We start from the raw sequence: 17,939 nt of genomic DNA on the forward strand, positions 1-17,939 counted from the left end.
ACTTTTTCTTAAAACATCTTAATTGGGCAGGCTAGTGTACATGTCTTTTTCCAGAACATGGTCAGCTAAGGGGGGAGTATCATGAGTTCAAAGGCAACCGGGACTATGTAGAGTTTGAAGCCAGCATGGGCTATGTAACAAAACCTTATCTCATGAAACAAACAGATTAACAAATAAACAAGCAATATTTTCTCTCAATTTTTGGATTTTATTTTCATTTTTTGTTAATAATTTGGTCCTTTAACTTGTTCATTGATGACTGACTGATTTGAATGACGGAGACTTACATATACAAGGATGAGCATAAAGCACTGAGCCAAGTCCTCATGCCTTATGTTTTTTTCTCAGAATATCTACCTATGTAGGTCAACTGATCATGAACTAGCTATGTACCCCAGATGGCTCTCAGTCTGGGATTCTCCTGCCTTTGACACCTACATTCTTACTTAGAGTAGAGAAATAAATAACCATGCTCACCCTTGATAGTATAATTTGATTAACAAAATGCTTAATTCTAATGAAATTCAATTTATTTAGTTTTTGCTTGTATTACTTGTGCATCTTTTGTTATCAGGAAACATTGTTTAAAATAAGAATATTAAAAATTTGTTCCTAAGTTTCCTCTACTTCTTACTGTCATTATTAGGAATATGCTACTTTTTGAGCACCTTCTTTCTATGGAATGAGGGAGGAATCCAATTTGCCTGCATACATATACCCACTTTTACTAGAAAAACTTGTTCAACATTATTTTTCATAATGACTTGATTTAACATCTTTACAAAACCACCTGGCCATAAGTGTAAGTATGATTTTTGGTTAGTTACTTTAATCACAGGTCTCTGTGTGTACCCTTAAGTCAATGTCACAACATAATTTTTTTGTTTTTTAATTAGTGCATATTAATTTCACAAATGGTTTTCACCATGGCATTTCACACATGCATAAAGTGTTTCCTGATCTGACTGACCTTCTCAATTGCCCCCTTTTTTCCCCATCACCTTGACTGCTCCTAATTTATCAGTTGTTTTTTGTGGGTTTCCTTATGCCATCTCCCTTACAGACACAATGGATTTTGACATCATTTATTCCCATCATTCTCTTTACCTTTCCTGTCTACATGTTTTTGCCCTGAACAGCTCTACAATTACAAGCATGTTGCATTTACATGCAGATACATGCACAGATACATGTGCATAATTTCTTCCTTTAAACTGAAAATGTCACTATAGTGTGTTCTTCATCTATTCATAAGTTGAAGGACATTTATGCTAATTGAATAGCTTGGCTATGTTGACTAGTGCTGCAATAAGCATGGGTGTGTAGTTGTCTCTATTGGATCTTGACTTACATTCCTGTAGCTATATGTGAAAGAGTGTGATAGTTAGAACATATTGTAGTTTTTGTTTTAAGGTTTTTTTGAAGAACCTTTATAACAATTTCCATAATGGCTGCACTAATTTATATTTTCAACAAAAGTATGTAAGGCTTACATCCACTCCAGAGTGTGTTGTTTGCTTGTGTTCTTGATAATAGCCATTCTGACTGGTGTGTGATACAATCCCAATGTCATTTTGATTTGTATCTCATTTATAGCCAGTATGTTTCAACATTGAACATTTCTTCATTTTTTTATTGGCCATTTTTTAGTTCGTTTTTTGACAAAATCATTCAGTCCATTTGCCCATTTATTAATTGGGTTCATGGTTCTTTTGCATTTTATGTGTTTTTGAGCCTATTGTCACATGTGTAACTGGAAAATATTTTCTCTGACTGACCATTCATTACAGCGACTGTTTTCTTTGGTATGCAGAAGCTTTTTAGTTTGATGCAACCACTTTCTTCAATCCTTGCTCTTATTTTCTTGGCAGTTGGAGTCCTGTTCAGGAAGTTGTTGCCTATGACTTTATCTTTCAGTGATTTCTGTGTCTTTTTTTGGATAACTTACAACGTTTCAGATCTTACATTAATGTCTTTGTTACACTTTGACTTGATTTTTGTTCAGTGCAAGCAACGGGGATCATCTAGTATTAGTGTCCTACATGTGGATATCCGGTTTTGTTGACACAGGATTTTTACACCTTTGTTGAAAATCACCTGACTTTAACTCTGTGGGTTTATTTCAGCATCATCTGATCCCTTAGGCTGGATGCCTGTTTGTGTGCTAGCACCACGGTATTTTATTGCTGTGGGTCTGTAGCATAATTTGAAGAGAGATGCTGTGATGTGATGCCTCCAGTCTTGCTGTTTTTGCTTAGTATTTCTTTAGCTATTTGAATCTGGTGTACAACCATATCAACTTTAGGGTCCATTGATTTTTTTTTTACCTGTGGAAGAATGTCATTGGAATTCTGATGGATATTTCATTTAATGTATACATTATTTTGGTTCTCAAGCAATTTTAACATCTTGATTGTGCTAATCCAAGAACATAGATGTCTTCTTTAACATGTATTATCTTTAATTTCTTTCTCCCATATTTTATACTCTTTTTGTTGACATCTTTTCCCTCTACAGTTAAATTCACTCCTGGATATTTTTAGAGGCTATTGTGAGTGGGATTGTTTTCTCCATTTCTTCCATTGCTTATTGTTTATATATTGTAGAGTTACTGATTTTGTGTACTGTCTTTCTGTCTTGCTGTTTTTTTCAAAATGACTTTGGTATAATAACATCAGTTCATCTGCACATGGATAATCTGTCTTCTTGCTTCCTGTTTGAATACCTGGGTTTTTTTGTTGTTGTTGTTGTCTAGGAATTCTAATACTTTATTGATTAAGAGTTAGGAGAGTGTTCAGCTTTGCCCTTATTCCTAACTTCAGAGAACATGGTTTCAATATTGTTTAGTATGAGATTGGCTCCTGGCAACTCATACATATTCTGTAGTATGATAAGTTACATTCTTTTAATTCCTTTTGTGTTCAGAACTTCTGTCAAATAAGGACATTGAATTTTCTCAAAAGCTTTTTCTGAAGCTATTGATATGATCATGTGAATTTTGTTGATGTTGATATGGTGTATGATGTTTATATATTTGCATGTGTTGAAATATACTTCTATCCCTGGAATGAATCAAATCAATCATGGCATATGCTCTTTTTGATTTTTGCTAGATTTGGTTTGCAAATATGTTGGGATTGGGATAATGCTTAAGTTTGAATTTAGGGCTTCATGCTTGGCAGGAATTAGAAGCACTCTGCAAGTCTTTGGTTTGCAAGTATTATGTGGAGAGTTGAAAAAATATGATACAGAAATCTATTTCATACTTGGTGGGCTGTAATTCGCTCACCAAAGATTATCTCCTCCTTTCCATGCTGTTGTTGAAAAGGAACAGAGAGTGACAGGAGCTGAATGGAAGGGAATGTGGCAGCTTAGGGTTTGAGGAATGACCTCATCACCACTCGATTATATCATCACTGAGATGCAGGACCTGCGTGTAATTTCAACATTCAGTAGTCACAGGCAGGGAGACAGTGCATTTGATGTTAGCTGAGATGCCTAGTGAGACCATTTCTCAGCAAAAAAGCAACAACAATGCACTGTGATCTACATATAGTTAAAATGTCAGAATACATTTATGTATTTTCATTACAAATAGTTATTTTGGAGATGAGTGTCTCATGAGCTATTTGGCATGGCTGGCCCTGTACTGTGATCTTCTATATCTCAGCCTGATAAGTGGCTAGAATTATATGTGTGTCTCACCATTTTCTAACCTCCATACTGTTCTTTATGTTTATATTCCTTGTGATTATCTATTCAAGCAGTAGGGATACTGCTATACTTATCCTTAATGGTACAGGTTATTTTGTTTCTTTCATTTTATATTATATGTTCAGTGTTTCTCCATCATGTTGTAGTAAATGCAGTTTATTCATTTTCATTACCAGATTGTATTGTAGCCTTAAATGTTTCTATGTTATGTATGTTTGTAATACTATGTTCAGTAGATAGACACACAGATATATATAAAACATTCTATAAATGTTAAGCATTAAATATACAAATAGTATCCATACTCAAAATATGTGTGTATATATATATATTCAGAACACAATATATGTATATAACATATAGTATTTTATAAATATCCAATATAACATTTAATATAATATATCCTACTGGAAGGTATTTTCTTTGTGTTATTGGGTATTAACCCAAGTCCTCACACTTGCTAGGTACACTCTCTCCTGCCTGAGCTATGCCCTTGGCCATTAGATATCATTTTCTATGCTTGATATTTGGATCATATCTAGTTGGTAGTATGGCTAATGCTGAGGCCAAACATTTGAGAATGTTTCTTTGGATCTGTATAGTTTCACAGCATTAAGGGTGTATAACTTGGGTTAGGGCCATTGCTCACGTAGAGCATGTGTAGCAAGCAGGAGGCCCTGAGTTCAGACACTGAAATGGCTACAATTGTGTCTATATCTTTGAATTAGATACTAACATTATAGCAAATAATTAGAGAAATAGCATACCTATAAATTTATATAAACCTACAAACTACCTGGAATGCTATTTGTACCTTACTCACTGGCTAGCATTTACTACAGAAAATTATACTTGATGATCATGAAAAATAGTGTATTTACATGTTAATAGTAGCATTATTTATAATAGCAAAAAGTATGAATAATCGAAATGTATAAATGAATGATAGTATATGAATGGAATGAAATTCTACAGTACCAAGTTTTTCATGAACATAATATTTAGCATAATAGTATAGGCAAAAATTCTTGTCCTCTCGTTCTCTCCCTTAGTATGAAGTATTACATAATGTAAACTATCAAAGAGGTGTTACTATGAAATGAGAGACTTTTTCATAGAAAAAGTCATGCAGGTCTTCATAATTGGTAGGGTCACCATTGCTAATTAGAGGTTAATTATTTTTCAATTTGTATTTTATATTTGTTTATTTTTCTTGAGACAGGGTCTTATTATGCAATAGAAGTTGTCATTGGGCTCCAGACATTCAGTCCTTCCTTGAGCTCCTTAGTGCTGCAATTAGATGGATATGCCAACATACTTCCTGAAAACATATATTAGGTGACAAAATATCACCAGAATCTACCCTAATAATAATGGAAAGTGTGTGGGTAGAAGAGAAATGAGCCTTTCTGACCCATCCATTTCCTGTTGTGCCCATTGTTGGTGGAGTAGATTCATTGACTCAGCAGTGTAAAACCTGACAAGGAAGGATCATTGACAAATGCCTACAGGTCTGACAGAGGTGATGGGTAGGGATAAGAAATCAGTCCTGACCTTTATATATGGTGATGTTCTAGCTATTGAGTCCATGTTCCCCTAAGCTAATTCTTATTTTATTGGACTATTGGAGCAATAAGGATAAAGTTCATATTATCACCTTTGTCAACTAAATAATGCAGTATGTGAAGGCTTGTACAGGAGTTATAAGTGTTGCAACAGGAAAAGTTATATTTGCACTATTATTTCCATTTTACTATTCCTCCAAATATTGGTAAATGTGTTGTTTATTAGCTTATAGATGATTCCTTGTAGAAAAGAATTTCTATGGTTTTTATCGTAATCACAGAAAGAGCATCTATATACATTTTTATATAGAGATAATAAAGAAATATATATTGAAATCATATATGTATATTTATTTCACAAAAGGAGGATGGTTGTCCATCTCACATTCCCCTGAATGGACACCGCCATACTGTGTGCTGTTCCTGGCATATATTTCTCCATAAATTTTTTTAAAGTGCCTAATTCATCTCTCCTTTTTCTGTTTTGAATCTCTGTGTTAGGGATAAAATTTATATTAATTTTATGAAGTCATTTTTAAGAAGGAGTAGTTGGATGGACAGGACATAGTAATCCATGTAACAATCCATGTGACAATCCCAGATTCGTGAAGATCATGACTAAAGGCTGGATTCTGAACCAAGTATAGGTGCTTATCTTATGCTTCCAGTAGTAGCCATAAAAAGACTTAGTTACTTGTTAAATAGCTACTTACTGTAGCTATTGTGTCCATTGTGTGGACATTTCAAAATTATTCCAATTTTCATTATTCATTCTATTTGTGAAAACTTAGGTGACTTCTTTAATATGTTGGTGGTTGTAAGTTGGGGAACATCGTAAGATTCCTCATTCTTAGTCTCACCTCTCTAGACCCCACCTGGAATCAAACCCCCATAGATTTCTGGTAGATCCTTGATCTATCCACCAGCCATAGAATTGGTTCTCTGTTTCTACAGTGGCCCTTAAGCATTTCATCTTGTCTTGGTATATTTGGCACCTGACCATGTTTCTCAGGAATGGGGAGTGAAAAAGTGTTTCAAGAGAAGTTAATATCACACAAAATTCCCTCACTGTGTTTAAGCCTTTCAGAAGTTGTGGGTTTGTCCTGCAAGTAAGTCTCACAGTTTATCACCAAGCCTAACGCCACTCAGCTTACCTTGTATTGCTGACTTTTGTTTCACTTTCCTCCTAAGAAGGCAGGGATGGTGCTTCAGAGGGTTGCTTACTGTTCTTAGTTACCTTTCTGTTTCTCCCTGCTTTTTACTTGTCCTGTCCCTCCTTCAAGGTCACCATGTTCTTTCTCTTCAACATAGTATCTCCATTGGTACTTTAACTTTTCTCATTCGTGGAATTAAATTGAGAAAGCTTCTTATCTACCATCTTGCTCCACTTAATATTACTCTTAATTTAATTGGGCAAATACACACAAAATCTTAATCATAAATTAGTGAGATGGTTTTTTGACTCAATATATTGGTCAGCTCATACCATGTCAATTTGTAAGTACACAAAATTAGATTTGGCCAGTATGAGCTATTGCCTGGCCTGTGTGTTCCTACCCTTGTCAGCCCTACTTACCTTTTGGGTTCCACTTTGAAAATGCCCCAAGGCACTTGGGTCTGTGGCAAAGGCTGATCCAGTGTCTTCAGATGCATACAAGGTACCCACTCTGGTCTGTTCTGTGGAAAGTGCCAAGGGAAGTTGGGAGACATCAAAATAACATCCTCCTGTCTCCAAGGTCCCTAGCCAAGTGAACTGGCTCTAGCAAGTTCTGGAATTCGGCTGCCTGGCTGCCAGGATTCCATAGTCTGTTTGGTTCAAAATCAAGGAAATAGGGTCACTTCTAGGGGAGGCCTTCTCTGAGCCTCTTCCTCATACAAAGGACTCAGTAGCTGCTGACATCCGTTCCACATCTCCATGAACATATCTGAACACAGTCACTTACATCAACATATTCGTCTACTGGCAGGGCTGGTTGTAGCCAGTGCCTTACCTTGAAGTTGACAATCAGGGTCATGTTTTTGAGCATTACATAGGAGTAGGATTCTGCTAGGAGTGTGCTAAACAGTATGAGCTGCAGTGTTAGTATAATATCCCAGGCCCCAAGGAAAACATGTATAGTTGATGACCGTCTTGGTCCAGATAAATTGATGGTCAGAATGGGGCATCCAGGACAGAGCAACTTGTCTTCCACCAGAAGGTTATCCTCTCTGGCAGTGTGTGTCCACATAGAAGTATCATGTCTGCTTTGAAGTAAAATTCTTTTCCCTAAGAACCACGATTTCTTCCAACTTTCTTAAAACCAGAAAGAATGAAAATAGTAGCATCTTTGGGTGGAATCCCTCATTACTGTGGGTGCTTTACTGGAGAGACTCCCAGATTTGGGAAGTGGTGGAGGGTTCCTTATCATTCCTGGTCTCTGGCAACCTCTCAGTACCCACAGCCCCACAGAGGGGCTGGCAGAGCCTGGTGCCTTGCAGGCTGTAGGTTGTTGATGAACCATATTGTTTGTGTGCCCTGACATACGTTTCATGGCTTACAGAGATTCCAAGTTAGCACATGGAGATAATGGCATAGTTGTTTAATAATTTTTAATCCCCACATTTATGGGAAACAAGTTTACAAATTGGTGATGCATGGAAAGATTTTCTATGGAACACAGACTCAATTCCCAGAATGGAACATTGAGCAGGATGCTGGAAATTATAACTAAGACAACCTGAGACTGGTAGACCATACTTCAAAGCTAGCCTGACCAATTAGTTCATGGGACCTTATCTCGAATATAACCACAGCAAAATATATTGGAAGTATGGCTCGAGTAGTGTAGCTTCTGGTTTGCAGGAATGAACCTCAGACCCACCAAACAAATAGAAAACCAAATATCTTCAGTAGGGCAGGTGTGGTGCTCTGTAGTAGAGCACTTGCTTGCCTGTGGTAAGCCCTAGTTTTAATTCCCAAGATGTCAAAAAACATGTTTCTTTGTATGTTTGTTTGTATTTATTTATTTATAAGATTTACAGTAAATAATTAGAAGCTAGGTAACAGCAGCCAGCATTTATTAACAATGCGTGATGTGCCAGATCTTCAATGTTAAGAGCCAGCTTTTAAAGAGCATGAATTTATATTGAACTATGAATACAATTCAAAGAAGAAAGCTATCCTTTGAAATCTACTCTTTCATACTCCCCACAAACACCAATGCTTAAGTTCCTTCTCGATCATATACTTCTTTTAAACTTCAAAAATTGTTTTAATCATGAATTGGTATTGCATTTTCATGATCAGTGGTGATGCTAAAAACATACACAATGAGATATAATCAAATCATAATATTTGATGTGCATCAAATATCATGTTGGTTTGGGTAGAAGTTATTTTAATTTTATTTTATTTATTCATTTTTTTCATGGTAATACTGGGAGTTTAATCAGGGGCTTTGTTCATGGTATACAAGTGCTCTACACCAGAGTTTCTGTCCTAGCCCTAGCTGAATGTTATTTTATGCTCATTTCATTAGTTAAAATTCCTGTACCTGGACTATTATGAGGGGAAGAATTTATGAAAATATTAATTCTGAAATACTTTTTGCTGTCCAGCCTATGCAGTTTTGAAAATCAATATTATGGCAGAAGTTTTCCTTCACTGTTCACACTCTCCAAGACCATTTCTCCCTGGCCACAATGTAAATAGGGATAGACTGCAGGATTCATTTTGATGAAATTTTGTTAGACTTATTTTTTTGACCTTTGGCTAAAATCTGATTGCTGCTCATGAAGGAAAGATTTTCTGTCACTCTGTAGAAATGCATCATACTCTTTTCACTCCAATGGAAATCACCTTGTCACCTAAGTATTTATGTGACCTGACTTATTTTCCCAGAATAGATCTTTCCCCTTTGGTCCAATAATATCCTAAAATGTAACATAACAAAACAATGAACTCCTCCCCAATTTATGAATTATTCATCTTCTCATTAGTTACAGAGAATTTAAGTGTGTGTGTGTGTGTGTGTGTGTTGGTATATGCACCTTTGACTCTTGGGTCAAACATAGGTTTTGCTATGCCCATACTCCAGTGCCGAAATATTTCAAACCCAAGAATTTAACATTTTAAAATAAACACTAGGGCTGGCAGAGTAGATCAACTGATAGGGCACCTGCCTAGCAAGCATGAAGGCCTACGTTCAAATCCCAGTAATACACACATGCACACGTGCACAACCAATACATATACATTTATAAAACCATGAAAGTGTAAAAATTTAAGAAGAAATAGAGAATAATTCCAGAATCTGAAAATTCTTTCTGACAGAATTTCAGATCTTCAACTAGGTCTTTAGTTGTACATAATGTAATAGTAAATATTTTCATAAATACACATATATGATTATATTAATACATATTTATACATATAAATGGGCAAAACACACATGCATACATGCATATTCCCATGTATACATAAACACCTTTCTTGTGTCACCCTCCATTCAAAGAAAAAACTGTGCTCATTTAACAAATTAATATAATTGAACATTCAGAAGTGGGTATTTATCCATGTTTTCTGATTTGTGCAGTTCCACCTTCCATTGTTTTAATTTTGGGCTTTCTATTTAAATCTACACACTTAAGAAATACCTCAAGGATGAGGTATAGTTCAGTGGTACAGCACTGGCTTAGGTTTTGTTAATGCCTCAGATCAATCCAAACAGTGAAAAAAGATAGATTGTTTCTTTGTATACTCTATTGTATTTTATTTATATTATTTAGTCTATGGAATTATAATATAATCAAGCTAGGTAATGACACAAGTATTTCTTCACAAGTTCGTTCCAAGTTTGAAATGTTAGGTTAAAACCAGTTTTTGAAGGTGATGAATTTCCACTGAAATATGAATACGCTTAAAAAAACTTTCCCTGGGTGGGATAGGGGGGAGGGAGGGAGAAATTTCCCAATGTATGCACATGTGAATAAATAAATGTTAAAAAGAAAAGAAAAAAACAACCAAAACCAACCACTACAAGAAAAAAAAGTTTCCCTGAAATCTATGGTTTCATACTCCCTTCCCCATCAATGATTAAATTCTTTCCTCATCACATTCTTCTTAAAAAGACACTTTGGTATAGAATTTATGTTGTCATGATTGCTTAAAATTCTTACTCCTGGATTATCATGAGGAGATAAAATTAGGGAACAACAACTCTAAAGTATATTTCTTTTCTGAAACGTGGTTTTGAAGTCAGTATCATCACACAAGACTGACTTCTGGGTTTGCACAGGCATTGACACCCTTGCACTAGCCAATACTAGGTAAAATCACTAACTTCAGGCAGAGAGGTTGGCAGGAAGTGTTACATCATTCTGCACATGTGGCACTTCCTAAAGGTGAGGTGTGGCTCAACACACTGGCCAGCAGGTACTTCAACTACTGGGGTCTGTGCTGTGGGAGGTTCCTGAGCAGACTCCAGGAATCTTGTGGGTTTCAATTTAGATGTTCTCAGAGAGTGATGTTTAAAGTATTTTGTTATTTCACTTGTATGTTTAGCATGTAATTTTTTGCAAACAAATCCATATGTAATATGTTAACAGCATAGCATATGTAAAACAAATTTTAAAATATACAACTCTTTTTGTGGATATTTTTCTTCTTCTTGCTTCCTTTCAATCTGGCTTAAAATTTTAACCTAAACTATGCTTTTGACTTCTGATGTGTGTGTTCAGTTCACTTTAAATTTTACTATCTCTCATTATTCTAAACAATATCTATAATAAAAGATGCCAGAAACAAGGGCCATTCATAAGCCTATGTGCCACACTGTTGCACAATTCATGTCAAATGATCATATGCATCTTCATAAAGAATCAGTATAAGCTGCTTGTTTGAGTATCTATTATGTATGTGTTTTAAAATTCATGCATAGATACTTCTTAAACCATGATAAAGCTAATTGTCTGTGTATGGGAAAGGACCTCTCTATAACAGGCATACTGGATGAGAAAGGTATCAGGCTAAATACAGAATGCAGCATAGGCAAGTGGTTTTGTGTAGAAAATGACCTTCATATGGGTAGGGGATAGACTATTATTAAGCAGTAAGGAGGACTTCTGGCTGAGAATGGAATCACAATAATTAGATAGCATCTGGAGAATAAGAAAAGAGAGAAAACTAGCCAAATACCTAGAGTGTCATAATTGTAAATCAAGTTAACAGGCAAAGTATTAAAACTGGATTTCTTAGGAAAGTGAGTGGAAAATCCTTAAAGAAAAAAATGGAGCCTGACCAAAGTTTTGTTGTAAAAATAGCTTTGTTTGAATGAGGAATTTAAGTTTCTATGGTGGTGCCAGATATTGGTGCTTTCTAGGCAGTGACTGTAGCACTGTGCTATACACAAAGTGGAAAAATCAAGTTACACTAAAACTTTGCCTGTCCTCCATCTATCTCTCCCTCTCCTTTTTGAGGAACACAAAGCTCATGTTCCATGACTCCTAGATTGAAGTAATGGAATTTTGAATATCTGGTTTTATGTTTTCTCTATTATTCTCAACTTATCAAATTCTGTTATTTAATTTCCACATATTGTAGTGGAAATTAAAATTTGCAATACTTCCAACCTGCTCCTTCACTAGCTTTGGCTCTACAGATTTGCTTCCTTTGTTCCAAAATGCTTAAGGTTCTTTCTCTTATGTTAGTGGAAATGTTACACATCTCTAGCCTCTTCCTCTTTATCCTCACCTTTCATATTCACCCTTTAACCTTCCTCCTCTTGTGATATAGATGAGTCTGCAACTCTTTTCTTAATCATAAAAACATTTGTATTTTACTCTTTGGGCTGAACCACAGTTGGAATATGCAAATTAGTGTTCTCATACCCAAATGCTCTCCAGCAGTAGGGGGTAGGTGGGAGATCAGATACAGAGATGGAACAATAACTGCAACCCCAGAGCTACTGAACAAGAATCCATGGAAACCCATAATTTCCTTATATTTTGGTAATCATTGTAGTAGATTCTCTCACAAATCTCAGTGGCCAGAAATAAAGCTCAACTAGGAAAGGTAAGGATGTTCAGTTTCAAATAGAGACAGCATTCTATCCTTATGGATGTTTATGTAATATATATATGTGTATATATATATATATATATATATATATACATATAAATATTTTTACCACATAGTCTACATGGAGGATATATGTAAATAACATACACTTGTGTGTATATGTATATCCATGTATGTATATAATTATTTATCCCGTACTTGATGAGTCTTTTGTATTCTTGATGTTTGGGTCATGTCTAATTTGGAGTTATCACTCACATTGTTGCCACACACATGTAAGCATGTGTAGCCTGGTTTCTGTCAGTTCACATCACTCAGGTGTCTGTTCTTGGGAGTGGAATTGATACAACTGCAGCTCAAATATTTGCCCTGTTAATTTTAATTACTGCTTTTGGTACTTATAAGCCCTTAGCTACAAAACTGTATACATTACACACCAACTCTTCTACTCTGTAGTATGAATAATGGAAGATTACATGCAAAGTTCATGAAAAATCACCTGTTACCCTTTTGTTGTGAGAAATCTTAAATATTCTCTGTTTGCTATTAATAACTAAAAGGTAGCATTTGAAATAAAGGAATTTCTACTTAAATTGGTAGTCATCAAGACTAAAAATTTTGACATTGCTTCCTTATTTTCAACATTGCCTTTAACAGGGAAATGTTCACAAATTGAAATACAGACAAGTCTTGCTTGGTTTTGAGATAGTGAAGGGAATTTCCTAGTATTTAAACATTTTCATATTACCAGTTAGATAACTCTCAATATAAAACCAATCCTTACTAGGTTTTGAGATGTGATTCTCCATCTGTGAAAAGTTGAATATTACTGAGTAAGTCCAATCAGATCTTTAGAAAGGGAAAGCAGTGACAATATTTACTTAACTGGAATTTTTTAAAAAATAAAGACCACATTCACTTAACTCCAAGCCAGTTTTGCTTATTTCTACACTATTCAACAAAAATATTCTGTTAGGTATTCATGATCAGAATTCTGGTGCTATGAGAAAATGATGGTACACATAAAAAAGCCATGAGACATTTCTGTTTTGTAATAAGGCATTGGTTATTACTCACTGGAAGCTCTTTTCAGATAAGCTATCAAGTGTTCCCTTTCTTCCTTCTTCTTAATGCCAGAGAAGATCATTTTTGTTCCATGGATGTTCGTTTTGGGATTCTCCAAATACTCCATCAGTACATCCTGTCCCCAGGTGATGACTTTGTTCTTCTTGGCATGTATGTAAGAAAATCCAGCAGCTTCATTTGTACTGCAGCCAAACAGAGCATGGATATTTGTTCTAGTTTTGTGCTTGTCTCCCTTTTCCACTGTTGTGGCACTGGGCACACTTCTAAACAAAACTCTTCTTTCTTTTCTCAACATCACCTATCTTTAATTCACTCTTTTGTAACAATCACAGTAAAGGAAACTTGAAAGCCAGAGTCCCCATGCTCTTGCCCAAGGACCAATATTTACCTCTTGATAATGATTCTGGAGTGTTGTTCCCAAGTTCATATCCTGATATAGTGAATGCTTGAAGATTGCACACCAGGAGTCAAGAGTTAGAGCAAGAGAAAAGTTTACTGAAAGGATAGCAAACACCCTAATGAGAGGGACTTAGTGAAAAAGCTAATCTAAATAGTGGCTGAAATCTATAATATGATATAGTGCAATATCTGGCTTAGTTCCAACTATTCTGCTTTGAAGCTGAACCTATAATTAGGTGTCTAGTTAACTTATTGCTGTCCCCATGCTTATCAGACTGGACATTCCAGGGGGGCCTTTTTAGTCCATCCTGTCCTTGAGACCAGCTAAATGTATTTTATGACTTACACTCATTATTTTAGTGAGGTCCCCTTTTTGTTTACGTTGGGAAAGTTTGCTGTGTTATTTACCTTTAGGGATCTATGTTTCATCTCTTTAGCTGTTTTTCTTTAAGAATAGCTCTTTGTCTCCCATATCTAGGAGGAAAAACACTGTACTTCATTATGTAGGTGAGAAGCCCACTCCAGTCTCCTTAGATGTTTGCTCTGAAGGATCCCTTCCTGGCTAGATGCCAGTGACTCATGTCTGTAATCCTAGCTACTCAGGAGGCAGAGATCAGGCGGATCATGGATCTAACCTAGACAGGGCAAATAGTTTCACGAGACCCTATCTCAAAAAAAACCCTTCACGAAAATAGGTCTAGTGGAGTAACTCAAGGTTCAAGCCCAAGTACTGCAAAAAATAAACAAAATAAAAAAGGACTCCTTCCCAGTTCCTTTATCTACAACAAAATTACTTTGCTCATCTGTTGCTTTATATTTCCTAGGCTATTTCTGCCATTTATTTCCCCTCATGTTTATTCTCCTCTTAATACTATCATTATTTGCTATAGCCATAAAATATAAATAGTAATCCAGCATGAAGAAATAAATGAGAGCATATGAGTTCAGTGAAATTCAAGTATACAGTAATAAAAGTAACAAACTGTATCTAAGTGGAAAAGTCTTGATTTTAATACACATAATATTTAGAATCATGATCCAGGCAAAAAATATTCCTGTCCTAGAACTCCATCCCTGTAGCATTAAGAAGAAAATGATATCAAAATCAAAGAGAGTTTACCTGTGAAAAGGAAGACATAGTTTTGTGGAAAAGTTTTCACAACTTGTGGCACTCACAGTGATACATGTAGGGTTATCTTATTTTTCTGGTTACATTATGTATTTATTTTGTTTGTTTATTTTTGGAGGGTGGGTCTTACTACACAGCCCAGACTGGTCTGAAACTTGATATTCTCCTCAATTTATGAATTATTTCTTTATTCATTATTTACTCAGAATTTAACTCGGGGTTTTTATGTGTGTGTTTGATTCTGAGGATCAAAATCAGGCATGGGATCATGCTAAACAGATACTCTAATGCTAATATCATTACAAGCCCTGGAATTTAACATTTAAAAAATGACACACTTGGGCCAGCAAAGTGGTTCAAGTGGTAGTGAAGAGGAAGATAGCCTTGAAACAGGGCCATAAAACATGGCAAACTGTCAATTAAAAGCTGTAACCTCAGACAGAACTGTGAGGAATTATCCATTAGAGCCATGCAGAAGTTCAGGACCTAGATAAAAGGCACCATGCAGAGATAAGCACCCATTCCCACCTTTCTTTGTCACTTCTTGTAAACAAATTTCCAAAGCAGGAATCCCCTGCTGTTCTTACCTAAACAACATTAGGTCCCTAGCTCACTACCAGCCCAAATAACCTAAACAATCTAACTCACTGGTTAGGACACCATAACCTGAGCACATTTTTGTAACCTGGTGCCCTGCACTACCTTTTAAATATCTTGTGAATCCTTTGTTCAGTGCTCAGACACAGGTACACATCTGAGCCTGCTGGCATAAAAATAAAATCTGAGTTCTCCACTACTCAGTGTCACTTGGTTTCTTGCCTGACCACACTTCCTCAACACTATCTCAAACATAGCCAACAAAAAATAGGGCTGGAGGGGTGGCTCAAGTGATAGAGCACAAAGAAGCATGGAGATTCCATTGTGATGGATAAATAAAACCAAATAAACTGACAAGAATTAAAATTCTTTATATTCTTGTGATGTTTTCACTACTGTACATGCCCTGGTCTCTATCTGAAAAGCAGTCTTTCCTTTGACTGCCAAAGCTTTAAATTTGCATGGTTTTCTGCTACTTTTACTTATTTTTTGGCAATACTGGTATTTTTCCCACACTTGCTAGGCAGGCACTCTACCACTAGAGCCCCTCCACAGGCCCCAACTACTTATTTTAATGTACTCAATGATAATACATTGTTTCCTCTAAGAACCTTTAATGCTGGTTGTATGAACATACATCTTATGGATTTCTTCAGAATACTGTATATTCCTTTCTAATGTGATTGGATTTGTTTTTTTTTTTATGTTGCATGCTTTAATATTTTCCAGTCTATGATACTCCACCTTATTTTTTTGTTCTTTTATTCATATGTGCATACAAGGCTTGGTTCATTTCTCCCCCCTGCCCCCACCCCCTCCCTTACCACCCACTCCACCACCTCCCTCTCCCCCCCACCCCCTCAATACCCAGCAGAAACTATTTTGCCCTTATTTCTAATTTTGTTGTAGAGAGAGTATAAGCAATAACAGGAAGGGACAAGGGTTTTTGCTGGTTGAGATAAGGATAGCTATACAGGGTATTGACTCACATTGATTTCCTGTGCGTGGGTGTTACCTTCTACGTGAATTCTTTTTGATCTAACCTTTTCTCTAGTACCTGTTTCCCTTTTCCTATTGGCCTCAGTTGCTTTAAGGTATCTGCTTTAGTTTCTCTGCGTTAAGGGCAACAAATGCTAGCTAATTTTTTAGGTGTCTTACCTATCCTCACCCCTCCCTTGTGTGCTCTCGCTTTCATCATGTGCTCATAGTCTAATCCCATTGTTGTGTTTGCCCTTGATCTAATGTCCACATATGAGGGAGAACATACGATTTTTAGTCTTTTGGGCCAAGCTAACCTCACTCAGAATGATGTTCTCCAATTCCATCCATTTACCAGCGAATGATAACATTTCGTTCTTCTTCATGGCTGCATAAAATTCCATTGTATATAGATACCACATTTTCTTAATCCATTCGTCAGTGCTGGGGCATCTTGGCTGTTTCCATAACTTGGCCATTGTGAATAGTGCCGCAATAAACATGGATGTGCAGGTGCCTCTGGAGTAACCTGTGTCACAGTCTTTTGGGTATATCCTCAAGAGTGGTATTGCTGGATCAAATGGTAGATCAATGTCTAGCTTTTTAAGTAGCCTACAAATTTTTTTCCAGAGTGGTTGTACTAGTTTACATCCCCACCAACAGTGTAAGAGGGTTCCTTTTTCCCCGCATCCTCGCCAACACCTGTTGGTGGTGTTGATGATGATGGCTATTCTAACAGGGGTGAGGTGGAATCTTAGTGTGGTTTTAATTTGCATTTCCTTTATTGCTAGAGATGGTGAGCATTTTTTCATGTGTTTTTTGGCCATTTGAATTTCTTCTTTTGAGAAAGTTCTGTTTAGTTCACTTGCCCATTTCTTTAGTGGGTCATTAATTTTGGGAGAATTTAGTTTTTTAAGTTCCCTATATATTCTGGTTATCAGTCCTTTGTCTGATGTATAGTTGGCAAATATTTTCTCCCACTCTGTGGGTGTTCTCTTCAGTTTAGAGACCATTTTTTTGATGAACAGAAGCTTTTTAGCTTTATGAGGTCCCATTTATTTATGCTATCTCTTAGTTGCTGTGCTGCTGGGGTATCGTTGAGAAAGTTCTTACCTATACCTACTAACTCCAGAGTATTTCCTACTCTTTCCTGTATCAACTTAAGAGTTTGGGGTCTGATATTAAGATCCTTGATCCATTTTGAGTTAATCTTGGTATAGGGTGATACACATGGATCTAGTTTCAGTTTTTTGCAGACTGCTAACCAGTTTTCCCAGCAGTTTTTGTTGAAGAGGCTGCTATTTCTCCATCGTATATTTTTAGCTCCTTTGTCAAAGACAAGTTGGTTATAGTTGTGTGGCTTCATATTTGGGTCCTCTATTCTGTTCCACTGGTCTTCATGTCTGTTTTTTTG

General features: G+C 36.1%; 1 protein-coding gene across 1 annotated transcript in view; it reads left to right on the forward strand.

The window, feature by feature from the left end:
* The first annotated feature begins 4,168 nt into the window (after nucleotides 1-4,168).
* The window catches only part of LOC109680562 (uncharacterized), a 472,009-nt gene continuing 458,238 nt past the window's right edge, over nucleotides 4,169-17,939 (forward strand). The window contains exon 1 of the mRNA XM_074061702.1: nucleotides 4,169-5,052. Coding sequence (XP_073917803.1) covers nucleotides 5,015-5,052 — 38 coding nt within the window. The 5' untranslated portion in view covers nucleotides 4,169-5,014. The remainder of the gene's footprint in view (nucleotides 5,053-17,939) is intronic.

Source organism: Castor canadensis, chromosome 19, assembly GCF_047511655.1.
Source record: "Castor canadensis chromosome 19, mCasCan1.hap1v2, whole genome shotgun sequence".
NCBI lineage: Eukaryota > Metazoa > Chordata > Mammalia > Rodentia > Castoridae > Castor > Castor canadensis.